Here is a 25849-nt window from a genome sequence, read left to right as displayed (position 1 = left end):
CCCCTTATTTTTTTTAAGACCAGCAGAAGGTTAGATAGTATACTGTTCCAGAATGTGCAGATAGGATTCTTCAGAATTTGATGCAAATGGTATTTTTAAATAAGCATAATTAATATCTTCATTTCTCTTTAGAATAAAATACACTTGATCATTTATGAAGATGAAAATCTTTGGGGATACATCAAATAGAATAGGTATTGTTGAAGAGTGAAATAGTGAGCTAGGCGATTGAGCAAGGAGTTCTCTAGGAAGGAACTCAAAGAGACCAGAAGTTGCCGGTGTGAGGGGGAAAATCAGGAGGTAAAGGGCATGTCGGATGTGCACTTGTTTCAGTATCTGTCTAGTAAGTACTTGGGAAAGGTGAAGGAGGTCATCAACACGAGGAAATGACTGGCGTCTTTTCGACTGAAAGAGAGCTGATTATGAGAAAGGACAGAGACTCACAAATGTATACATTCTAACGTTTTCCAGGGGTGAATAGGGTGGTAGGTAATCCATTTTTAGATTATCCTGTAAAGTAATGAAAATCAGACTGGCGTTAGACTTAAAATCAGCAGCTTTGAATGCCAGAAGACAGCAGAGACTTCAGATTTTGACAAATTTTCTGAACCTCAAATCTGCCCATAAATTATTCTCAGAGAAAGGGACAAAATGCAGACATTTCTGTTGATGCAAAGGCATGGAAAGCTTGCCACCTCAAACTATTTCTGAAAAAAGTGTTTGAGACCATACTTTACCAAAATGAGTAAGGAATCAGAAAGGCGCACACGCCAAAGAAAAAGAAACAGGTGCTTCTCACAGCTAACTAGCAGTCTTAACTCTGCAGTGATTGGTAATTTTTAGGTAACAGCCTAGAACTGAAATTCCGTGTGAATCATCCGCTGATTCACAACAAAGGCACCGCTGCTGCTCGGCGGAGGAAGGACGATCCTCTCGGGGCATGGCACGGCGGGGCGTGGCACGGCGTCGCCTGGCCGGCCAGGAGAAGCAGCGTGAGCCATGTCCTCGTCTTACACCTGACGCAGAAGTTAATTTGAGTTGGGTCATAAGCTTGAATGTGAATGTTAAAACCGAAAGGTTTCTAAAATAAAACATGGGAGAATAACCATAAGAGAAAATCCTGAATAAATTGGACTTAATTGAAATTAAGAACTTTTATTCATCCTCAGATGCCTCTAAGAGAGAAAGGCAAGCCACAGAGTGAGAGAAGATATTTGCACTACACACTTCAATCAAAGTTCTGGCTAGACGGAACATCTCAGCTGTTTCCTCGTGGGCCCCTTTTCTGAGAGGATAAGGGGGTGGCCCTGTATTCACCCACACTTTATCTTTTTTTTCCCTTCATGGCCAGACCCTTGAGTCTGTGTTTTCTAAAAATTGGTGTTAGTTTGCTATTCATGTTATTAGAGCATTTACTCTTCTGAAAAGTCCTCTTCATTTCAAATTGTATACCGTCAGAACTGAAACCTCCTTTTTTCATGAGCAGACTCCATGAATTTTAGAATTCTTGGTTCAACAAACTTCTCCATATTGTAATTTGGAGGTCTTTACGGTAGATTTTTTTCTTTTCAAACATCTAGGCTCATTCAGTAGAAGCAAGCTGGTCTATAGAGAATCTAAGCTTTTCAACATTAGTGTGTAATGTTTACTTCTCACTGTCGCTGTTGTTATCCTTAACTGTGTTGGGTTGTTTTAATGCAGTATTGTGAGATCGCCTTGCAAAGACTCAGTGTTTCGGTGGCTTTCACTTGACCTCTGTTTGATCGAGGCCCTGAGTTCATGATGAGCGTTTAACTAACTGTGCGCCGTCTTGCCCTCTCTGGTAGGCCGGATCTACAAGTGCTTGTTTACTGGCTCCGTGAGCTCACTACTGACACTGCCACTGGACATGCTGTCCACGTGAGTACCCACCCTGGAGAAGCCGCAGGCTCACGCTGTCCACAGTGCTCGCTTTGCCTGCAGACGTTGATGTTTCTTACAATTTGAAAATTCCTTTTGTTCTGAGGACAAATAGCAATTTATGTGTCTTAGTCTGACAGTGATAGTGACAGTAGAAATGCCTGACACACGTACATGTTTATTTAAAAAGAGATACGTTTTAAAGGACTGTTTTGTAATGGGGGGGCCCCTCTTCAACAGCCTGGTGCAATGTGAGATCTATGCTATTGTGTTCCTTTGCTGAGAGTTCGTTTAAACATGTATTTTTAACAACAAAGTTATTCGAAAACATTTATTTTTTAAATGTTTCTTGTGATTATTAGAATATGGACTCTAAAAAGTGTTCTTGGACATTTTTATACTGTATCTTAATTTGACATTAAGCATCGTAATTGTGTTTTTTTGGGAAAGATGTGCTTTGCATTACTGATGTCAGAATTAGAAATGCTATAAATGATTAACTATATCAAGATCATTAGAGGATTGAGCCTGCCAAAGATTGCACCTGTATTTGCTAAATCTATTGTACCCACTGGACCTTAGGTTCCTGACCCCTGTGTCAGTAAGAACGAAGAATAGTATCAAACCCTCCTGTGAACAAACGTAGTCAGAGTATATTATCATAAAAATCAGCCGCCTGGCAATAGAGAAGAGCCCCAGGGCGTGCTGTATTTCCGAAGGAAAAGAATTGGAGGAGTTCTTTGGTCTCTTGCTTCTGCATCATTACTTTTAATCATGTTTCTAAAAATTTAGAAATATTAGTTGTGTCCATGACTGGGTTTTTCTATTTGTTGGTTATACTTTTTTGGATAGAACAGGGAAGTTACTTTATTTATGTCTGTTTCTTTGGCAGTATAGGGAATAATAGGTTTCAGAAAAGGTTTTCAGCTTGAACCTTATTTACATTAAAATTGTTTTTTGTTTTCATTATTGAAGAACAGGTTTGATACAGTGATTTTTAGAAGTAGATAAGGGCCGGGAAATAGGGCACTGAAAGCTGTGGCCATGACAAAAAAGGGAAGCAGTAATTTAACACACTTCAAAATTTGGAGCTTGTGTAAGAAGATAACCCTTTGTATAAAAACACACACCCTTTGTGAAATGAATGCAGTAGAAACCAGCAGGATAGTGATCCTATTTCTGGACATCCAATTTTTGTCTCCGCCATCCAGACATGATCTTAGTATAGCAGTTTAGAACGTCCATCTTAAACGGCTTGGCTGTCGTTTGTGGATGTGACCTAGTTCACCTCTGACTTTGCTAGGAATTGTATACAAAGATGTATATTGGAAGTAGTGAGGGAGGTCAGAAAAAAGCAAGAGGTGACTGCTAAGAGGGATGGAAATTTTATTTTAATAGGGATAAACTAATGAAAGAGCCATTTCACATACGGTGGACTTACCCCATTGAGCTTGGACTAAAGTTCTGTAAACCGTTGTAGTCTATGAGTGTGCGCAGCGGTGGCCAGTCAGTATCTCGGTTGTTTAGAAACGTTGACTTGAGTCCTATCTGGGCAGTTCAGTGAAGCAGGGATACGTTCTTTCTGTAATGGTTTCTGTTTTAAATGGCTAAGTCAGTGTTTATGAAAGCCTAAATTTGTGGGCTCTGGCTGTGTGAAAACAGGTGTTTGTGGGAGCCATGTCCGTGAAGACGCCGGACAAAGCTAGTGCTTCACTTACCTGCTACCTTTACTTACTGGTAGAACCACTGAGCAGCTGGTTGTTTGGCAGGTGTGATCATTTAGGTGCGACCAAGAGGTGGTTGGTTGTAATAGAAGGAATTCTAGCATTGGAATAGTTTCTGTATCTGGAAGTTTTTTGGTGACCTTGGGCAAGTCACTGGACCTTTCTGAACCCGTTTCTTCATCTATAAAGTCAGGAAGATCGTGCCTCATGGATTTGGGTGGGCTATTCAAAGGTTACATTCACATATATAAATAAAGCCTCCATGTGAATTTTGAGTACTATGTTAATATTGTACAGATTTATCAGCAAAGCTTAGAGCTGTTGCTTGCCTTACATTGGCAGGCTCCCCTTTTCTCTCCAGCCTGATTGGTGAGTGAGCCACCAGAATTGCCTTCAAGAGACTGCTGATTAGTAGGAAGAATACAGAAGACATGGATGGGGGGCGTAGTCCAAAGGAATTGTAAACGTGGTTTGGTTTTATAATTCCGTGCTGCCTTTTACAGTTTGAAGAAGTGAGCCAGTTTTCCTGAAAGCAGTTTTAGCTAAGCTACATTTTTTTGAATGAACGACGTTTCATTTTCTCCGCAGTGTTAATTTTATTTCTGCAATTTTACGTAAGTTTCTTAGTATTGTAGCCAATGCTTATGTATTCTGTAGCTCAGTAGCCAGATCATCTCTAGGCACAACATATTACTTAGTTGCTGCTTTAAAACGTATTGTCCACAAAACTTAGTGGCTTAAAACAACAGTAATTTCATTTGCTCGTAATTCTGGGGGCCAGCAGTTTGAGCTGGGCTCAGCTGATCAGTTCGTCAGTTGGGCTTGCCTCCGCTACTCCTGTGTCTCCCTGGGGTTGGATGGTCTGCCGTGGCTCTGGCTGGGATGCCGGGGTTCCCTTCCGTGTGGCCTCTCATCTTGCAAAGGCCAGAGGCTGGGCCTCTGTGCGTGGTGTCTGCAGGGCAGCATTCTAGAAGGGTGAGCGTGGCGGCTCGCAGGCTCCCTTCAGGCTCTAGACTCAGGCCGCCTCTCCTTGGTCCAGGCAGTCCACAGAACCAGCCCAGACAGACGCTCGGTAGGAGGCAACGGAGCTCTGCAGAGGGCTTGTTACTGGTGAAATGGACCTCAAACAGTTGTCATTCTTATTGCTGATGACAAGTACAGAGTAGAGAAGGGGGTGTTTTAGTCTCAAGCTGTCAGAGTTTGATTATTCTGAAGGGATCTTTAGCTCAGGAGTGATTAGGATTCCTCTTTTGATTAGGATATATTCCACATCATATCTGTGGGCCTCATCGGCTCTTTAAGTTTGGAGCTTGTAGGCTGAGACCTCTCAAATGGATCCTTCCTCAGACTTTCCTTGGAGGAAAAAAGTCATTCCATTCTGACGAAAGATTTTCCTAAGGCCACCAAAATTCTTGAGTTATCCTTGGATTATTCTGGAATCAGTAGACTAGGGAAGGACAAGCCCCTTCAGAGAAGGAAAGAAAGAACAAAGAGGTCTTGGTGCTGTGCTCACGTATTTTCACGTACTGCTGAAAAGGAACCGGGATCTTTCTGAGTTTGTTGAGGAACTACCAGTATACGTCTGGTATATTTGCAGTAGCATCAAAATTTAATCTTCTCTCTAAGTGACGCTTGTCTGAAGTGGGCTACAGGCTGCTTTGTCTTCCACGTTACGTAGCCAGTGTCTCCTGGCCTTGGACGTGTGATCACTCACCTCTAGTAAACTCCATGTACCTACTTGGTCTTTCTCAAGTGTTTGGCTGCCTTTAGTTTTTCGCTGTTTGCATGCCTGTTTTTAAGCCATGTTCACAGAGAGGCTAGGTAGCTAATTTTCTTATTAGCTTGTTATAATAAAAACACACGTACTAGAAATGTAGAAATAAATGTATTTGGCCAGCTTATAAGATAGCTAGAATTTCACTATTCTCAGAAATAATTCTGAGAGACTGATTTTCACCCAGAAAATGATGACTTCTTTTTCTGGCCGTTCTTTCTGGCATTTTAGTGTAAAATGAAATGTTGTTACTTTTGGCTTCTTAATTGTAAGTGCTCTTTGGAGTAATTCTCTATACTCTTTTTTTAATAGGGACAATTTATTGGCGGATTGTTTGCAGGGTTGTTTCGTCGTGACGTGCACGCTGTGTGCATTCATCAGCCTCGTGTGGCTGCGGGAGCAGATAGTCCACGGGGGCGCCCCGGTTTGGTTGGAGCACGCCGCCCCGCCCTTCCACGCTGCCGGGCACCACCACAACGAGGTAACCCTGTGCCCGGGGATGCTGTTTAAGTGGGCCCTGGGAATTATGTCACCTCCTGAGACCTAAACCCTGGACTCCCGTGCCCCTCACTGGGAAGCAGGGCAGTGGGGAAGTTTGGGAGGAGATTAAGGGAGATGCAAAACATCAGAAGAAGGCCCCTTTCCTTTGCCTCTACTTTTCTGGGGGGCTCGGGACAGTGTGAAGGGCGTACTGAAGTGCTCTTGCGTCCCCTTTGCCTGGATTTACTGCTTCCCGCTGGCCTGGAAGTTACCGTGCACACTTCTGGATGCGACGCTGGCCTGGTGCTAAGGAGGCTCCCTGCCTCCTGGTGCATCAGTCTCTTCTTAGGTAAAATGCCTGTGTTTCCTGCTCCCCGTAGCAGCATCCCCAACAGTAGAAAAATCAGAGCACTGTTAACAGTCTTGTGCGTTTTCAGTGTCTCTTGATGAGAGATGCTATACTTAACATTAGCTCGAGGAGCATTTGCTAGAAGTGTTCAGAGAAAGAGGATAAGGTAAATGACTTTTAGTGTCTTGCTAGCTGAGAAATTATGTCAAAATATTAACTACTTCCCATTTGAAAACTATTTACAGTTCATACATTTTATTATGAAAAATTGACTCTAAGATACTGAAAATGATAATTAACAACTTAATTTTTCATTTAAGGTACTTTTGCTGTGTCAGTGTGTAGCTTGATCTCCTCAAATTTTGCCATAGTTTTTTTTTTTCTAGTTTTTTATTGTCCATGTATTTTTGAGAGAGAAGGTGTGCCAGAATGGGGGAGGGGCAGAGAGTGAGGACAGAGGATCCCAAGCAGGCTCTGTGCTGTGAGTGCAAAGCCCGCTGTGGGGCTTGAATCCACAAACTGTGAGACCATGACCTGAGCCAGAGTTGGATGCTCAGCAGACTGAGCCCCCCAGCTGCCCCCAAATTCTGTCATCCTTTTTTCTCTACAGAGTTAACAGTGTCACTTCTCCTTGGTAAATCACATGTGCAAGATGTGAGACTAGAAAGAAAAGGCATTTCTTAGGTAGTATTAATACATTTATGGTTGTACCTCCTGTTTTGAAGCATTTAATGCAGTTCTTTTAGAATCGTCATTGAGTCTGTGTCTTCAGTGTTTTCCTGAACCTGAGCGGTGTCTCTGCATTGGGCGGGTAGCAGAACTCAGTGAGCGCCCCAGGGCCGCATGCGGGGACTGACAGGGTCAGCACCTACCACGCAGGAGGGAGGCACCTCCTCCTCAAGCATTTAACCGTTAGGTTCTGTGTCCGTGCGGTGTGAACGAGCAGGCACAGAAGTGCATCTGTTTTCATCCCTGAGGTAGTCCGTGAAGGCGGTAAAGAACTGCAGCCCTTTCCTAGAGCTGCTTGTGGGGTTATGTCTCCTCATGAGCTGCCCCCGCCGCCCCCCGGGGGAATCTGAGTTCTCTTTTCCCAGAGTTGAAGAATGGAGCTGGAAGGGCACCCAGAGACACGAAGAGACAGAGAAGTTCCGGATGATCAGATAAAGTCACCCCCAAATGAGATGGTGGCGGAGGAGCCAGAGGTCATCCTAATAATGGCTCCCCAGGTCCAGGTTCCACAAGAACCTCTGGGCTTCCCCTGGGCAGCCTGGACAAGAGTGTGTGGAAGAGGTCACTCTGTGAAGGAACCCTCCCAGCCCTGTAGCCTCCAGGCAGAGGTTGCAGCTGGGCCCAGGGGTGTCCTCAGACCTTTCCGGGATCTTGCTGGACGGTGGCTGAGACCCGCGTTCACACAGAGGAGCAGACTGGGGTAGCAGTAACCCGGTCGTCCTGTCTGAGGAGCTCAGAGTGCAGGTGCAGGGACGCCAGCCCGGTTCAGAATCCGTGGTGGAGTGTCTCAGCTCCTCCCTACTCCGCCTCCCCGAGAAGGGCCCAGAGCTCTCGTGTCGCAAGGTCGGACTGCGGTCATGGGGAGTCTAGCCCTGGTTTGCCTTGGATTTGCCTTTCACTAGTTACAGTAAATCAGAACTCAGGTCTGGATCGCTTTGTGGCTGCAGCAGTTGTTTCCTGAAACTGAACTCCAGGCGTTTCTCTCTCCTGTTAAGACAGCCTGCTGCTTATTTTTACTCTGCTGAACACCTTTTTTGCACTTTTATGACATGTTTTAATGTAGTGTTTTTATGTGTGCAAAGAGAATATTGCTTTAACCCTCTGGATTCTCGCTTCTTGCTCTGCTGGCATGAATAGAAGCTTCTGTAACCACACCAGTAACTCATTTGGGATGTGCCTGAAATGTTAAAGTTTGGTCCTTAAAAAAACATTTAAAGATAAAGGATTATGGAGTCATATATTCAGAATAGCCAGCCAAATTTGTTAACCCATTTTCTGTACTGCTTTGTGAAATCCCTAAATGATACTGAAGGAATACATACACTGTGACATGAACTTATGCTCTTATATACTGAGTTGATCCAAAATCAATTGTAGAAAAGGTGACTTTGAGAGGTGTTTTTTGGAATCTTAACTGTGTGTGTGTAAATTTTACTTTTTTAGCAGGGAGAGTGCGATTTGGATATAGAGCAAAACTGAGACAAGTTAGCTAAATTTCTGGGCTCTTCTGTCATTTTAGGCTCCAGCGGGAGGAAATGGTGCTGAAAACGCGGCCCCCGACCAGCCCGCTAACCCGCCGGCCGAGAACGCGGTGGTGGGAGAAAACCCTGAGGCCCAGGATGATCAGGCGGAGGAGGAGGAGGAGGAGAACGAGGAGGAGGAGGACGCGGGCGGGGAGGATGCCGCCGATGCCAACAATGGGGCCCAAGGTAATGTCCACCGGCCGTCCGGCCGGCCGTCCATCCCAGCTTTCCTGGAGGAGGAGGACCAGAGCTCTCAAAATTTTATGGGCTCATAAAATTTCTCTTACAACTTACAGATAACTTCTTCCTATTCATTCTATAAAAGTCCTGTGTAAAGTAGGATTTTAAACACAAAATGTGGGGCTCCTGGGTGGCTCAGTTGCTAGAGCGCCCCACTTCGGCTCAGGCCACCATCTCGTGGGTTGTATTTCTAATCCGTTTTTACTCTGTTTTGGCAAACTTACATTTCTGGATGTACATACCTGTAATTTTATTTTTCTGTGAAGCAGGGTACATTTTGTGGTTTGTTTATGTATTTATTTATTTAATGTTTATTTTTGGGAGTATGCAGGCAGGAGAGGGGCAGAGAGAGGGGGACAGAGAGTTCCATGCAAGCTCTCTGCTGACAGCAGCGACCCCCTTGGAGGGCTCAAACTCACGACCCACGAGATGGTGGCCTGAGCCGAAGTGGGGCGCTCTAGCAACTGAGCCACCCAGGAGCCCCACATTTTGTGTTTAAAATCCTGCTTTACACAGGACTTTTGTAGAATGAATAGGAAGAAGTTATTTGTAAGTTGTAATAGATCATACTTTTTTTTTTAAGGGATTTGCTACAGATTTACCTTATTCCCTTCCATTAAAATTAAGTCAGCACAGCTTAATTCAATTGTACACTGCAGGCCATATGCCATTAGGAGGCCATTTCTCTTATTTTCTAGCAGTTTGTAACTCTAGAAAATTAAGGAAAATCCAAGACCGAGCCTGCCAGTCAGCTGTTACTAGCTCACCACCTCCATTTCCCCCTCTCATCCCAGAGTTTTCCTGTCAAACACCAAACTGTCTGTAGGCGCACTTGACATTGCTGAGATCAGAGTGCTTCCTGGGTGCCAGGCAGTCAGTCGGTCCCTGCCCTCACGGAACTTCTGCTCTAAGCGCAGAGGCAGGAACACCCAAGTGAACAAATACCTGGTTACACATTGTGATAACCGTGCGGGTTGCTCTGAGGAGGCCGTTGGGAGGGACCCTTCGTGCATAGCTTCTCCGGGCGGCTCGGAGTTGGTGACGGCCCGGCTGGGACCCGAGGGATGGAAGCCAGCTGTGTAGTGGGAGCAAGGGGCCTTCATAGGGAGGGGCCGGGTGCGTTCAGAGGTCACACGAGCGTGGCCCTGCGCGGCTGCCCTGCCGCGTCCACCGTCCCTCCTCTCGATCCAGCCCCGTCGCTCCTCGCTGGCTGCTTCCTGTGCTCTTGCTCTGCATAGCGTTCGTGGTGCCCGCCTGTCTGTAAAGTCTTGCAGAAGTTTCTCCACGATACTAACGAATGAAACCCAGTCCACGGTTACCTTCCCTCTCGTATGATCCGGCCTCTGTCTGCCTTTCATCCTGTATCTTCTGCCACCCTCCTTCCCTGAAGACTTCTTGTCCCCTACCTGCTTACCTTTTCTCAACTTTGCCAGATTCATTCTGGATTCGTTCCTTTCTTTCCCATAATCCTGTTTATTTCCTTTCTAACACTTAGCCATAATCTAGAGTCACCTATGTGTGTGTTACATTTTTTTATATGTGTTCTTCCTTACCTAACCAGCAAGCAATGTGGTCCAGCTTCTCATCAGTAGTTTATAAAAAACCAAATTAAAAGAACGTGTTTTATTACTTATGGTTCAGATTCCATCAGTAATCTTTAAATTACAATTGTATTTCCAGATGACATGAACTGGAATGCTTTAGAGTGGGACCGAGCTGCAGAGGAACTTACGTGGGAAAGAGTAAGCTGCTTCCATGCGTTCTGGTGCCGTTCGTGTTCTTAATCAGTTCCGTTTTTTATTTGAGAGAGAGCACGGGGCACGGTCAGGGAGAGAGACGGAGAGAGAGGACCCCAAGCAGGCTCTTCACTGTCAGCACGGCGCCCAGTGCAGGGCTTGAACTGATGAACTGTGAGATCATGATCTGAGCTAAAACCAAGAGTCAGAAGCTTAGCTGACTAAGCTCCCCAGGAGCCTTGCCTTCTAACGTTTTAACCTGAAACTGTTTTAAAGTTGGGCATGTTTATACGTAGACACTAATTTTGTAGTTAGCATCAGATGGAAACTGTAGTAGGGCTTTAATTTCTAGAGAAAAGAGATGTATTGTTTGTGGAAAAAATACTAAAAATATAATCTAATACTGACTATTTTTCTGTTTCCTGGCCTTTAATACAAACACATTATGGACTTTTGAGAAAAGTAATAATTTAAATGACGTAATATTCTGATACTGCAAGTTGATAGGCCCTGAAATGTTGACTGACTCCGTAGCTAATCTAAGAATTAAACCCAAGATGGAATTGTTTTGATTTTATAATCATAAGATTTAGAATAAGAGGAGGCCCAGATATAAAACTCTAATAAGTTTTTTACTCTCTGTAAAATGATAAGCTGTTTTAGAAAGTAGCAGGTAAGCATTCTGTTTACAGATAATTGAAAATGAGCCTTTTTTGTAAGTAGAAAAAAATCTTGTTGAATCTTTAATTTATGTATATTTTTATTATTTATTTTAGATGCTAGGACTTGATGGATCACTAGTTTTTCTAGTAAGTAAAGCTAATAATTTTTTAATAATAGAGTTGTGGTTTAATTATTTATCTTAATGACTCAACAATTTCAAATTTATAGTATTATGTGCTGGCTTTTTATACTAAAGGTCAGCATGCCCTGTGCCTTTTGATTACTTAATATGTTAAAGAAAGTCTTATTTTGTGTATTGAAAATATTGGCAAAGAACAAAGGTAATAGTATTTAAAAAGGTAATTATTGATTACTTGAGTTTTAGAAAACAAAATGAAATACAGGTTTGTAGTTAAGAAGAACTTGACTTTTTTTTTGGCCGGGGGTCTTTTAAACGTGAAAAGAGAGCAGCTCTGTAGTGTCTGCAGCGAGAGGCCCATTTTCCTGTTAGGCTTCCACGGCGGCTTGCCAAACCTCACCGATCTCTTTTCCTTCCTGGTGAGGAGTACCTGTCAGAGGCGAGGAGCAGTTCTTTGAAGGAGAAGTGGTGCTCTTCTCGGTTTCTAGCATACGGGGTCACTGGGAGTCTGAGTAGTGAGACGGCCGCGGCGGCATGTGGAGCACCCCCGCTGCCTGCAGCCGTCCTGCCCGGGGTCAGCGTCTTGAGGTGGCAGGACGCAGTAATGGGCGGGTGGGCGTGGGTGAACCGCCAAGCGGGGGTGAGCGCTCTGACACCTCCGCTGAGAAAATCGGGGTGCCTTCGGGACAGAACGGACCAAGGAAGATCAAGTGACCTTGCAGAAGCCACGAGAACAAAATGGACAGTGGAAAGAAGCACTGTGCCGTTTATGTTGATAGAAAGTTGAGAATTCATGTGATTTTCAGTTTTCCTCCAGTTGGAGATTTTCAGTGTCATTTAATTTAAATGAAATATGGGTATTATTTATGAGAATCTGTAATTTGTAGTGGCTTATTTCTGAAGAGGAAATGTTTTTTTTCTCTTTTTTTTTTAATTTTTTTATTTTTTAATTTTTTATTTATTTTTTTTTCTTTTTTCTTTTTTTTTTTTCCATAATATTTTATTGTCAAATTGTTTTCCATACAACACCCAGTTGAAGAGGAAATGTTTATAGATTGACTTTTTTTCCTACATGTAACATTATGAACTTGAGTTTTATTAGGCTCAATTTTCTGAGCTATGTAATGAAAAATAAGTTGCACATAATTTCTAAAATGAAATCTCAACATTATAGAGTGAAAATCCCAGTCTCCTAACTAAGTGGAGTAGTCCAGTCAGACACACAGTAAGAAGTGAATGTTTTATTAATGCTCTTTTCTTTTAGGAACATGTCTTCTGGGTGGTGTCTCTAAACACGCTCTTCATTCTTGTTTTTGGTAAGTGGTGCTTATGCTGTTACTTATGGTGATAGGGTGGGAGTTCAGGTGTTTTGCGTCCTTGCTACAGGTTTTGTTTTTGTTTCTTTTTAAACACAGGGACGTATGAAATGGTTTTAGTTAGTTATCCTGGATTGGAAGGCCCCAGGTATACAGATAAGTTTTCTTTCCTAAGCGACATTGACTATAGTTACCTACCGTCTCTGCTGCTTTGGGGCATTTCCATCTTTTTTTGTAGAAGTTGATTTTAGACTGACTTGAGAATATGCATCATCCTGACTCTGGAACCAGTTTTGTAGGGATTACCTGTGTGTTCTTTCTTGGGCAGAAGATCATGTTTGCTCTCTCACAGTCCTCTCCGAGGCCTTCCCAGAGACCCTGGCTGGGGAGCTGTCACCAGGGATGGGTGTAGGCTTGAGGAGAAGAGAGAACCTTTGCCAAGTGTGAATTTCCTTTAGAACCAAATTCCAGTAAATGCAAAGTCCCTTCCAAACACTTTGACTGCTGCAGCAGAGAGGATTTTGTGACCACACATGCGTCCCTCCTGTTGGGAGTAATTAGAGAAAGGGGGATGGGGGAAAACAGACAGAATTCACAGGTTTTTCTGCTTTGAGAAAAATGCTGTTCCTCTTCCTCTCCAGGGAAAGACAGTGGAGTGTGCTAGAATCAGGCTGTTGTTAGACTGTGCTGTGATTTGTGTCTCCTGGAGACACCTCTCGCTACACGTTCATGATAGGGCTGATCTTTGAGAAATTACTTATTTCTGCCTGTGAGTTACCCCTTAATTCCGCTGAGCAGGAGCAGTATGGATTTCCCAAGGTTCTTGCACTGAATTCCCAGTTACTCGCTTTGGGTTGGTGGCCAGGGTGGGACTCAGAAAGCAGTTGTCTTCAACAGAAGGTGTTGAAGTGTTGTAAAAAAGACATTGAATATGTAGATTGGAGAATGAGACAAAAAATTAATTTCTGAATATTATCTATGAAAGAACAAAAGAAATGTAAAGGTGTCTTGTTGAAACAAAATTATCTTGAAAAAGTTCAATTGATTCTTAATTTTTAGTTGCTATTTAAGATGGTGCAAATTGATAGGAAGCTCATTCTTTGTTTCCTTTTGCTTGGGGGTGGAGGGGGAAATGTGAAAATGCAGATTATTCTGCATATATTCATTGTTATGTAAAATAATTGATATATACATAGAGTGTGAAACTGTTCTGATTCTTTGAGAGAAAAAATGATCTGTAGATTTTGTCTTTGTTCTTGCAAGAAAAGCTTAATGCTAATTAATGTTTGGAGGAACAAGTCACCTTGAAAACATCAATTGGGGCACCTGAGGGGCTCAGTCGGTTAAGCATCCAGCTTCAGCTTAGGTCGTGATCTCACGGTTCGGTTTGGTTAGTGGGTTTGAGCCCTGCAATGGGCTCTGTGCTGACACCTAGCTCAGAACCTGGAGCCTGTCTTCAGATTCTGTGTCTCCCTCTCTCTCTGACCCTCCCCTGCTTGCGCTGTCTCTCTCTCTCTCAAAAATAAGTAAAAACATTAAAAAAATTTTAAAAAAAGAGAAAAGAAAACATGAATTATAGGGGCACCTGGCTGGCTTCCTCCGAGAAGCATGCAGCATCTTGTAGTTGTGAGCTGAGCCCCACACTGGGTATACAGATTCCTGGAAAAAAAAAAAACAACAACAAAAAACCCATAAACTAAAAATTAAAAAAAAAAAAAGGATAAAAACTCATGAATGATAGAAATGGGAACACTCATTTATGTAAATCAAATCTAAGTGAATTTTTTTTTTTGATCCAGCGTCTAAACTTAGTCTATAAAAGAGTTGTGTTAGTAAACCGATATATATTATACTTAAGATCTTTTGACATGGACCAAGACGTTTTTCTCTTTTTGGGAGTATACTTTTCCTTAAAGGTGAATGGTCATTGGGGTTCAGCACATTCCTATTTCTTTCCTACTTTGGTTCCTCTGTTGGAATCTTTCACCTACATTTTTGGACTCTTATGATCATGTAGTGCAGAATTAAAACCTTACAGTGCAGCTGTGTCCTAGTAGAAGGGAATGATACTGTGAGAAACTGACCTTAATTTCAGGATACTTATCTGGTAGTTGATGTGAAATTGGATAGAAATTGATTGTTAACAATTGGTGCTTCTTGGAGGCCTATTTGAGTCATGGTCAGAGTTGGGTGAGAGAACAAAATAGGGAAAATTGTGCATGTAGTTTTTTCTTATGCTTACAAGAATTTCTCATGCTTTATAATACACATATTAGTAACATAATGTGTATATAATTTTAGTTATGTTGGGAATACTTGTTCAAAATAATTTCTACTTATGGAATATAATCGATTAGAGAGGTGTGGTGGCCAGATCCCTGTAGATTCACTCTGACTTTTGTCTTCACAGTTGAGTCCCCCTCATGGCTTCCCTAGTACTCTGTGCTGTTCGACTAATTTTGCTATAAAGAAAATATAATTACATTTTATTAAGAAAAATAAAATTGTTTTAACATGACAAGAACGACCTGAGGAAAAGAGACTGTAAAAATTTTCCCTATGAAAAATTTAAAAATATTTCCCTATTCAACCACAGTATTTATCACACTGTACTAAATTACAGGACTTACGTTTTTTAAACAGTCCATCATATTAAAAATTCTTAGATTGTTTCCTTAAATGTCATTTTATAGTTTGTTTGACTGAGGATGAAAAGAAGATCAACACATTAGTTTTGGTTGTTAAGTCTTAAGTTCCTTTTGATCCAGAATATTCTTCTTTGCTCCCCTCCTCTACTCCTGCCCTATTTTGCCATTGATTTCTTGCACAGACTGGGTCAGTTGTCCTGCATTTGTCCGATTGCTTCTTGTATGCTGTCCACCGCCTTGCATCTTTGTCTCTATATTTCCCTTAAACTGGAACATCGAAGTAACATCATAGTTACCCTGAACCTGTTAGACAGGTGTGTGGTTCTTCCGCTCAAAGTTACCAGTTTTCAGGGTAAGGAATTGATGTGCTGTTTCCATGGATGACAAAAGCGTGGTTTTTTTTGTGTTGCTTTTTTTCCTTTTGTGGTTTTGTTTTTGGCTTTCTCCTTTTTGAGTATTATGAACGCGTGTATTTGTGAAGCATTCAGTGTGTTTCCATCAGCGTGGTCATTCTTTGGTGCTCATATCGTCCTTTCTTTGGCCTGTGAGACCTTCATGAGGGTTCCTGTGTCCCTTTGCTGTGAGCCTGTTAGACTTTGATATCTTTGTTGTTTCCCGGTTCTGGAGAGTGTCCTAGGCAGTACATTTTTTTACCCCAGTTCTGGAACCTTTCATTTCTCGAAGAAATCTGGTTCCTTTCAGTGTGGGCTGGTACTAGGAGTGTTCATTGTTTTGATTTTGAAGTTTTCATTGAGTTTTTTCTTCCCCTTTTAGCATTTTGCCCTTACCATATTGGTCATTTCTCCCTTGTTGGTTTGGGATTTGAAGAACACGTGAGTATAATACTTTTACAAACTTACTTTCATTACATTGTCCCGAATTTGATATTTGTTGAGTAAATGAAAGTGTGGTAAAGAGTTTACTTCATTTCTCAGTTTGCCTTACGCAAAGGAATAGATATCCAACATGATCTCATTCTTTTTCTTTTTTAAACTAATAGTGACTCAAGACAGTAGATCATATTGCCAGCCGAGGAAGATGTGCTCAGAATCCCCTGATGCACTGTCGTCCTTCCCGTTGGCTGGGCCAAGGCATGCTACTGGGCAGTTTCCTCACGGGATGATTTTTGGCCTGTTCCATTAACTTGTATGCTCCCTTCTGTCCCTTTTCGTTAGCTTTCCCATAGTGAATTTAGAAAAGTAGCAGTCAAGTATTAAAAAAGTATTGGTCTGTTTTGGAATGATAGGCTCTAGTGTTTCCTAAAGAATTTAATTTTGACATCTCCTTGTTTTTAGAGGTAGATAAATACTTGGGTAGTCAACTATAACCATTTTGTGGGGGCTCCAGAAAGATCTAGTCTTTCAAGGAAGAGCTGACATATCTGGAATGTTTGTTCAGTTTGTGTGTGTGACTCTGGAGAGGTCAAATTCTGAAGTGTTCTGGAAGGGCAGAGAGATGTGTTTCGATGTTTAATAGCAGCTCTACCTCTCACGGTTGAACACACTTGAAAGGTTCAGATAAATGCTTTGATAAATTTGACTCTCCAAACTATCACCGCTTGCTTTCTGAAATTCAGGAACCCAAAAGATTTGTCACTGTCCAAACTTCACTCTCTGTAAGCTGAAAATGAAATGGATTTGGAGAGCAAGGGAAACGTAAACAGTCGCTCCTAGGGGTGGGAGGGGAGGCGGCCAGGACGAGCCTGGCAGGCGGGCCGCTTGGATGGCGCTGCCGCTTTCATCGCTCAGCCCTCTGTGCCTGCCCCTCAGGCGGGAATCAGACGGGGACTGGTGCCTTGCAGCTGTTAATTTTGTAAAATTTAATTCACTCTGCTTTTATTTTGTCTGCGTGAGCTTGTGTTATTCTTTGATTTTGCCACATCCTTTCATAATACATGGCAGTGGGAGACTCTGGTTAGCAGAGATGTCATCCAAAGGGGATTTTATACTTGGTTTATATTTAGTTCATTTTCAGTCTGCTTGGATTGTTCATACATTGTTACCCTGGGATGTTGGCCATATGGTAAAGTTAAATTCTATTTATTTTTTGTTTCCAGGTCCAAGCATCTCATTTTGAAGGTCTAATCACAACGATAGTTGGATATATACTTTTAGCGATAACCCTGATCATCTGTCATGTATCCTTTAATCAACTAACGTGGGTGTTCAGTGCTGTTATTATTCATACCAGAGAGCTGTTCCTGTTAGTGACAAGACTGTTTCTCTTCTCTTGTCCTCTCAGTAAGAACGGTAGATATATGTAGTGAGGCTGAGGGCAGAGAAAGTGTGAAATAAATTGTCAAATAATATTAACTGTTGCCTAGATAAGTGCCTGTTTCATTGTGTATCTTTAAATACTCCGCTTTTCCTTGACTCGATGCTGTAGGGGTTGGCCACTCTGGTTAAATTTCACAGGTCTCGTCGCTTACTGGGAGTCTGCTATATTGTTGTCAAGGTAATTCCTGTCAGAAGTTACAACTGGGAATGGTCTCTCCCCACTTGGGTGATGCTGATGGTCTTCATTTTTACCTCAGGTCTCTCTGCTTGTGGTGGTAGAAATTGGAGTGTTCCCGCTCATTTGTGGCTGGTGGCTGGATATCTGTTCCCTGGTAAGTTTATCATTCATTACCATACAATCTAATATTTTAAAAGCTTCAAAAAAGGAGGTCTTTGAATGGATTTCCTTTTAAAGAAAACTCAATATGAAAATAATTTGATTATTTTTTCTGAGAATATATCTTTGTGGAGGCTTAGTGTTACTAATATTTCTTGAGTACCTAATTTTTTTGAGAGTTTGTGCAAATTTTTGATGTCAGTATTTTGACTGGAACCTTTTCCAATCAGTGAAGAATTTTTATACCCATATTACTCCTCTAAATTTTATAGTAATGCCAAGATGTTACATACATAAAGAGAACAGTCTGTTAAGACTATCTTTATCTTTGTTTAATAAATTCAACTTGAACCATTTCTTTTAACTAAGATGCTTAGTCTTGATTATAATTTTTAATAGCTTTCAGTGATAATCAGGTTTTGACTTTCCAAAAATATTTTGTATGTAGAAAGGCTGTCTTTGATTCTTTTTCACGCATACTTTACTGTTAAAACTTGTCATGAATGCAAACTTGTAACCAAGGGAAAGAAGGTATTGTTAACTGAAAATGGGTCTTTTACAGTAGCAGCATTAGTAAAGTGGGTTTTTGGTTTTTTTTTTTTTACTTATTTTTGAGAGAGAGAGACGGCGTGACCAGGGGAGGGTCAGAGAGAGAGAGAGACCCAGAATCTGAAGCAGGCTCCAGGCTCTGAGCTAGCTGTCAGCACAGAACCCAACATGGGGCTCGAACCCACGAACTGTGAGATCATGACCTGAGCCGAAGCCAGACGCTCAACTGAATGAGCCACCCAGGCGCCCCAAGTTTGTTTTTTTTTTAAGTTTATTTTTAGAGATAGTGCAAGTGGGGGAGAGAGAGGGAGAGAGCAAGAATCTCAACCAGTCTCCGCACTGTTAGTGCAGAGCCCAACATGGGGCTTGAACCCACAAAACCACCAAATCATGACCTGAGCTGACACCAAGAGTCGGACACTCAGCTGATGGAGCCACCACTAATGCAGCCACCTGCATTCGTAATTCTTATTCACCAATCGATTTATCAGTCTTCCTTCTAATATTTAAAATTTTCAAGTGTTATTATGTATCTTTGAAACAATATCTTATATCAGTTATATTTCTGTCACATCATGAAATGACATCAAAAGAACTATAGGTCCTAGAACATCATAACCCATACACGTAGTGATATATTCACTTCCTAAAAGATGGAGACGTTCATTTGGCAAATGTAAGTGTTACAGATTTCTCTCACTTGCTCCGTTTTGATGTAGGAAATGTTTGATGCTACCTTGAAAGATCGAGAACTGAGCTTTCAGTCAGCGCCGGGGACCACCATGTTTCTGCACTGGCTGGTGGGGATGGTCTATGTGTTCTACTTCGCCTCCTTCATTCTGTTGCTGCGAGAGGTAGGTTCTCCGGGAAATGCCAGCACTGTCCACGTACGGGAAGGCCTTTGTCTGAACCACTGTCCTGCCTCAAAGGCTATGACGATTTCCTAACTAATTTTCTCGGTTATTGCAGTCTAAGAGGGTGTAGCTGATAGATGCGTTCGGCTTTATGTCTTTAGACTGTCTTCTGTCATTTGTCTCGAAAATGGATAAATTTTAATACTTCCTTCTATAGTTAAGAGTTTGAAGGAGGAGTTTCAAACTGAGGAAAACAACTGAAAGTACTTGTTTCACTTGGCATCTTTTGTAGCTGTCCTCTCACACAGATTCTTGGAATTTTATGTGATGTGAGTCTGGGACTCCATTCAAGGAAATACAGTGGTCGGAATGCCCTGAGGATACGGTTTTGCAGGATCACAATGTAAAGGTTGTGATCAGGTACCTGAAATACGGAATCACAGTGAGGGTCCTTGGTGACTGCAGTTCCCTTGCCGGATGGCTACCTTTACTGCTCCTGTTTTTAGAATATAGTCCTTCCTGATTTGAAGAGAGTGAAGTGGGGTCAGTATTTGATCAGTATGTGTCACACGCAGTCATTCTGATGCGGTGGGAAATGGAAAAGTGAGGAGCTGACCAGGGTGCTTGCTGCTGCTGCGGGTTCTTCCCTCCTGTATTCCCGTACATCCCTTGGGGCCAGACGCCGTGCCGGCTGCTGAGGTCATAGTGAGAAACACACACGATTCCCCTTCTTCCTGATTTGGCACCCTGGGAAGGAAGCGAGCCATCTGCCAGTCGCTCACTGTGGTGAGAGGTGGTGCAGAACCGCAGGCCTGCCGGAGGAGGCCGACCCTCCGATGTGGAGGGCTTAGTGCTGATCTTGGTGTGCTTTGTTCGTTGGGAGATTGAGGGGTTAAGGAGGGGACCGAGGTCAAAATGTTCTCCTGACTTGTATAGTGTTAAGTGCAGTGAATTCTGCTTACAAAGAAAACTTATGTTCTTTGAAACAAGTGATTTGAGACTAAATTGATTTATTCAAAACTATATATAGAACCTCTTAAGTATACTGCTGAGCAATAAACTTTTACACTGAAGTTGTATCTTCTCAGGTGGTGGTGGTTTGTGGTATGCAATCCTCATTTTGGGGAGTTCGAGGAAACCTTAGAGGTCAGAGGTCAGATACCCCCTCATTTGGAAGATGGAGAAATAGAGTTTGGGCAGTCGAAATGCTTTACACATGGTAACTCCATGAACTTGGACCCCCTGGGACCAATACCTGCACTCACTCACAGCCTCTTGGGTTGATGATTTCCACTGAGAAATGGAAAAGGGGTGTAGACAGGAAAATGAAAATGCCGAGAGGTTTCTAACTCCTCTCGGGAGTGTGAGACTGAAATCAGATCTTCTATTAAAACATTTGTAAATTACAGCGTAATTTTTTCATCAGATGACACAATATAATGACAGTTTTTATATTTCTATTTGTAGTTTATTTATTTTAATGTTTAAAAATTTTTTTGAGAGCGAGCGAGCGGGGGAGGTGCAGAGAGGAAGGAGACAGAGGATCCGACGTGAGCTCCATGCTGACAGTGCTTGAACTCAGGAGCTGTGAGATCCTGACCCAAGCTGAGCAGAAGTTGACGCTCAACTGATGGAGCCACCCAGCTGCTCCTATAAGTGACAGTTTTTTTAAAAAAATACTTACTTTTTTATCTTGGAGATTTAGGTTCCTTGACAAATTATAATTTTTTTATTGATTTAAATGGACATTAAACACAAGATAGTTTATTTCATATAGATTCTGATATAGGAACTTCTTTTCATAGGGAAGCCATGTGAATTATCTGGGGTCCATTTTATTAAGTTTTAAGAGCTTTTCTGTTAATATTTTAGCTCATCTGCAGAGTCTGAAGACATTGGTGAGTATTCATAACATTTAAAATATATTTGCAGGTACTTCGACCTGGTGTCTTATGGTTTCTAAGGAATTTGAATGATCCAGATTTTAATCCAGTACAAGAAATGATCCATTTGCCCATTTATAGGCATCTCCGAAGATTTATTTTGTCAGTGGTGAGCACAGCATTTTATTGTTTTTTTAAGTAAAATGTACTGTCCTTTTGTATTATTTTTTGGGTTTTTTGGGGCCGGGCGATCGGGGACTAGTAGAGTAGATATATTGAGTTATTCATGTTTATCTAAGCCTGTGGAACTTAGTTGTCAGATAGCTGTTCCATTGATTATTTTGATGAAGTAAATAAAATGTTTACTAAAACAAAATCCTCTTCTAGTTCTTGAATAGTGTCATTGATTGCCATATTACGGGTTTTTGAATTACACTTAATTTGCATTGGAATAATGGAGATTCATTAATAGTTTTTTTTTTAACATATGCAATTATTTTCCATCACTTACAATACAGTAGTTACAATGACGCTCCAAACAGAAAAGCAAAGTAAAAAATCAAAACCCCAACTTCTATTTCATGTAATTAGACTTATACAGAAATTAGAAGGTTAAGTAACAACTAGTTAATCACCTAATTTCACAGCTATCTGAAGTGGCAATCGTTATATAGCAGCTTGTCTATGATACATTCAAGATACAGGATACAATTTATTACTTGCCCATAGGCTAAAACACAGCCTGCTTAATACCTTTCCTTAAATTCCGCCTCTATACTACACTATACTTGAGGTCCATGCAAAAAAGTAGCTACCTTTTATATAGGAAACGGATGATTAAGTCTTTGGTCATTAATAGTTTCTAAATTAAACTCTCTAAACTGAAGTATCTCGAAGTTTCTGCCCCGCCGGGAGGAAGAAATTTCCTAGTTAAAGCTAAGTTTTTGAAAATAAAATTTAAAAAGCAGTATGGTCCTTTTTGGAAACTCTTGTGGCAGTTAATATGGGTCATGTCTTATAATGCTTACAGGTGGTTTGTTAAGTTGCAGACGATTCTGATCCTTCATTGTCAGTTTCTGACTCTCTCTTCACATACCGTGCAGTGATGATCCTTTGTGGCTCCTGTTTGATCCTTTGTCTTAGCGAGAGAGAGGAGCAGCCTTCCCAGGAATGCATTTTCTCCACAGAGTGACCAAGTAGAGTCCGTGGAGCGAGAGCCCTCTGGGCCGTGGGCGGGTGCATAGACCTGGGCTGTGTCCTGGGCGGGCTGTGTCCTGGGCGGGTGCGTTCAGAAGCTGGCTCATCTCTCTGGGATGGTTGACAGCCTTGTCCCGCTGTTTCTTACGCAGATTGTCTTCGGCTCCATTGTTCTCCTGATGCTTTGGCTTCCTATACGTATAATTAAGAGTCTGCTGCCTCATTTTCTTCCCTACAACGTCATGCTCTATAGGTGAGTTTTTGAAATTTAGAAGGTTTACTAATTTAGCTTTATTGATAATCTAGAGTGTATACATTTCTTAACAGATACTCGAAATCATCTGATAGTTGAGTTTTGCCATTTTAGATTGTATAAACGTTAGTTTAGCAGTTATGTTTTCCAAAGGAAGACTTATTTTTATGCAGATGAAGTGTGCCTTTGTTTAGCATTGAAATGGGTTTAAAAAAATTTTGTTTAATGTTTTATTTATTTTTGAGAGAGAGAGAGAGTGTGTGAGCAGGGAAGGGGCAGAGAGAGAGGGAGACACAGAATCCAAAGACAGGCTCCAGGCTCTGAGCTGTCAGCACAGAGTCCGATGCGGGGCTAGAACCCATGAACCGTGAGATAATGACCTGAGCTGAAGTTGGACGCTTAACCAACTGAGCCACCCAGGCGCTCCAGCATTGAAATGTTTACCATACTTATTGAGAACATGTTATTTTCATATGAAAAGCACATCATAGGGAATGTAGCCATAGTTGTATGTTTAATTACAGATTAAAATTAAGATATAAGGCTTATGGATGGGAAATCTTTTGGATTTAAGAGCCTAAGTCACCTAGAAACTCCGCCCCCCCCTCCCCCCGCCCCCCGCCCCTCCTTTTTTTCATTGACTTGCATCATCCTTTCTGTTACCTAAACAGAAGTCTGCAGGGAAATTGGATTTCTTCCTCAGACTTCTAATTAGTCTTTAAATCTTGTTAAGTCTGATTTTTAAAGGTCTCTTATCTAATCCAACTTGATTTACCACTTCCTTAGTTTAGGCTTTCCTCTTGTTCTCCATTTATAACCCGTCCTTAACATCCCTGCCTCTTCCTCCATAATCTACATCATGATATCCGCCGTGCAGGACTGGGTAGTCTCCAGCGGTGACTTGCTGGCGTCCACTGACTCACATTCTGCTCAGTCTCTCCAAAACAGCCCGTTGTGCCTGGTCACCCTTTCTGTTTAGAATGACCTTCTTCCCCATGTTTAGCTGGGATGCTTTTTGTTGCCTTTCCTCAAAATCCAAATTAAGGTTTTATTCTCTGAATTTTTCCCTAACTAGAGTAAATCCTCGTTCCCTCCTTGTGAATTTGGGTCTGGATATAGTGAGAACCAGGCAGCTTCGGTTTTGGCTTTCTATGTTGTTAGGATAGACCCGTTTTGGTAGTCAGTTACACTTAGCAGTTCAGCAGTTGGGAGCTGTACAGCAGTATTTAGTCCATTCTTCCTTTAAAAAAAAGAAGAAACGAGGGCTCTTTCTGTTCCTGGTCCTTTGTGTGTACTAGGTACATAACAGCGAACAAGACAGAATCAAGATGGTTCTCTGCTCTTGTGCAGCTTGTATTTCAATGAGAGGGAGACACCCCCCAAAACAGATACATAGTATCAGGGGTCGTAAGTACTCAGGGAAAAATGAAGCTGACAGAGTAGAGAGTGGCCGGGATGGGTTTGTAATTTAGAAGTGACCGATGGGGACCTGAAAAGGTGAGAGCTGAGGAAGGCGCTGCAGGAAGTGCTGAGGGGTGGCGCGTGTGCGTTCCTGAAGCGAGGCCGTCCTTGTGCAGGCTGGGGCAAGTGCGGTGACATTGAGGCCTGTTTGAGGAGCAGCAGGGGGGCCGGTGGGGCTGGGGTAGCCGGAGGAGAGCACAGGCTGCTGTGGGGTCGGAGAAGCCCTGGAAAGCCGGGTCCTGCAGGGTCTCAGCAGCCACTGTAAGCATCTTGGCTCTGACTTGAGTGCTTTGGGGAGTTCTTCTTTTTTTTTTTTTTTAATGTTTTTTATTTATTTTTGAGAGAGACAGCATGAGCAGGGGAGGGTCAGAGAGAGAGGAAGACATAGAATCTGAAGCAGGCTCCAGGCTCTGAGCTGTCAGCACAGAGCCTGATGTGGGGCTTGAATCCACGAACTGTGAGATGACCTGAGCCGAAGTCAGACACTTAACCGACTGAGCCACCCAGACGTCCCTGGGGAGTTCTTGAAAGGTTTGACCAGAAGAGTGATCTGATGGAGGTTAATAAGTGTCCCCGTGGCTGCTGTGCTGAGAAGAGACTGGGTCAGGGACGCCGGCTGGCAGGGGCCCAGGGCTCCTGTGGTGGAGGTGACGGGAGGTGGTGAGATTTCAGGGTGTTGTTAGGATCCACTCAGCGGGACTCCGGCTGTTGAGTGTGGGGTGAAATAAAGGTGGTCAAGGATCTTAGCACCCGAAGGATGGAGTCGCCATTCCTCAGATGAGGAAGGCTGTGGAGCAGCAGGGTTAGAAGGGAAGAGTGGGAATTTGCTCATGATCCACTGAAGACGTCTCACGTCTATAGAGACGTTGAGGTGGCACTTGGGTACAGTTAGGAGTTAGCAAAGACGTCTGAGTGGAAGATAGATGTTCACCAAAAGGTAGAAATTTAGGCCATACACCTTTGCATTCACCCAGGGAGCATGCGTAGACGAGAGAGGACAGAGCCCGGGCCCTCTGTGGTCTTCAGCTCCCTGAGCTAACAGACCTTGCAGGGTGCCCGAGAAAGTGTTCTGAGGAGCAAGGAGTGACTGGTTGTGTCACACGCTGCTGTACAGCCAGTGAGGTGAGGACCAAGACGTGACCATCACAGTTAACACAGAGGTCGTTGGTGACCCTTGTCGGGCCTGGTTTTGGAGGATTCTGCGGGGGAAGCCTTGCTGGCTTCAGGGGAGAGCGGGGCAGAGGTGAGGAGGGTGGCAGCCCCTCAGCTGTTTACTGTGACAGAGTCCTAATGGAAGATGGAGCCGCACCGTAACGACAGCTGTTTGTGATCGTCCTAGTGACGCTCCGGTGAGCGAGCTGTCCCTCGAGCTGCTCCTGCTCCAGGTGGTCTTGCCGGCGCTGCTGGAACAGGGCCACACGCGGCAGTGGCTGAAGGGGCTCGTGCGAGCGTGGACCGTAACTGCTGGGTACTTGCTGTAAGTAGGCCCTTGACCTTCGGACAAAGCGTGTTCTGTGCCCCACTCCGGAGCCGGCAGGTTCGAGAGACCATTCAGTCAAGCTCTTCATCTCGTCCATCTCGTCGTGGAACGTCTTTTACGGAGAGCGTAGGCGTGTTTCTGTGCTCTTGCAGAACCTCGCTGCCGGCCCACAGGCTTTCGTTTCGTTATGCAGGGTGCACGGAAACGTCTCTCCAGTGCTTTAAAAATGAACCAGCTTCACCCTGGCTGTGGCAGAGGTCCTGTCCCGGCGGGTGGCTTCTCGGTCATTTAGTCAGCTCGCTGCCTTTGTTTTTTTCAAGCTCTACATACCATGTACTT

The 25849-nt window shown here is 42.9% G+C and overlaps 1 protein-coding gene across 1 annotated transcript in view; it reads left to right on the top strand.

Moving 5' to 3' along the window:
- The window catches only part of MARCHF6 (membrane associated ring-CH-type finger 6), a 75180-nt gene that overhangs the window by 27121 nt on the left and 22210 nt on the right, over positions 1–25849 (top strand). The window contains exons 5-18 of the mRNA XM_029941078.1: positions 1827–1899; positions 5710–5878; positions 8475–8664; positions 10399–10460; positions 11231–11263; positions 12521–12572; positions 15995–16053; positions 17277–17357; positions 17606–17674; positions 17754–17828; positions 19102–19236; positions 21169–21288; positions 22469–22569; positions 25370–25507. Of these exons, the coding sequence (XP_029796938.1) occupies positions 1827–1899; positions 5710–5878; positions 8475–8664; positions 10399–10460; positions 11231–11263; positions 12521–12572; positions 15995–16053; positions 17277–17357; positions 17606–17674; positions 17754–17828; positions 19102–19236; positions 21169–21288; positions 22469–22569; positions 25370–25507 (1357 nt within the window). The remainder of the gene's footprint in view (positions 1–1826; positions 1900–5709; positions 5879–8474; positions 8665–10398; positions 10461–11230; positions 11264–12520; positions 12573–15994; positions 16054–17276; positions 17358–17605; positions 17675–17753; positions 17829–19101; positions 19237–21168; positions 21289–22468; positions 22570–25369; positions 25508–25849) is intronic.

This window comes from Suricata suricatta, chromosome 6 (genome assembly GCF_006229205.1).
Source record: "Suricata suricatta isolate VVHF042 chromosome 6, meerkat_22Aug2017_6uvM2_HiC, whole genome shotgun sequence".
NCBI classification, from domain to species: domain Eukaryota; kingdom Metazoa; phylum Chordata; class Mammalia; order Carnivora; family Herpestidae; genus Suricata; species Suricata suricatta.
Note: the sequence above shows the minus strand (reverse complement) of the source record. Positions and strands in the feature narration are given on the sequence as shown.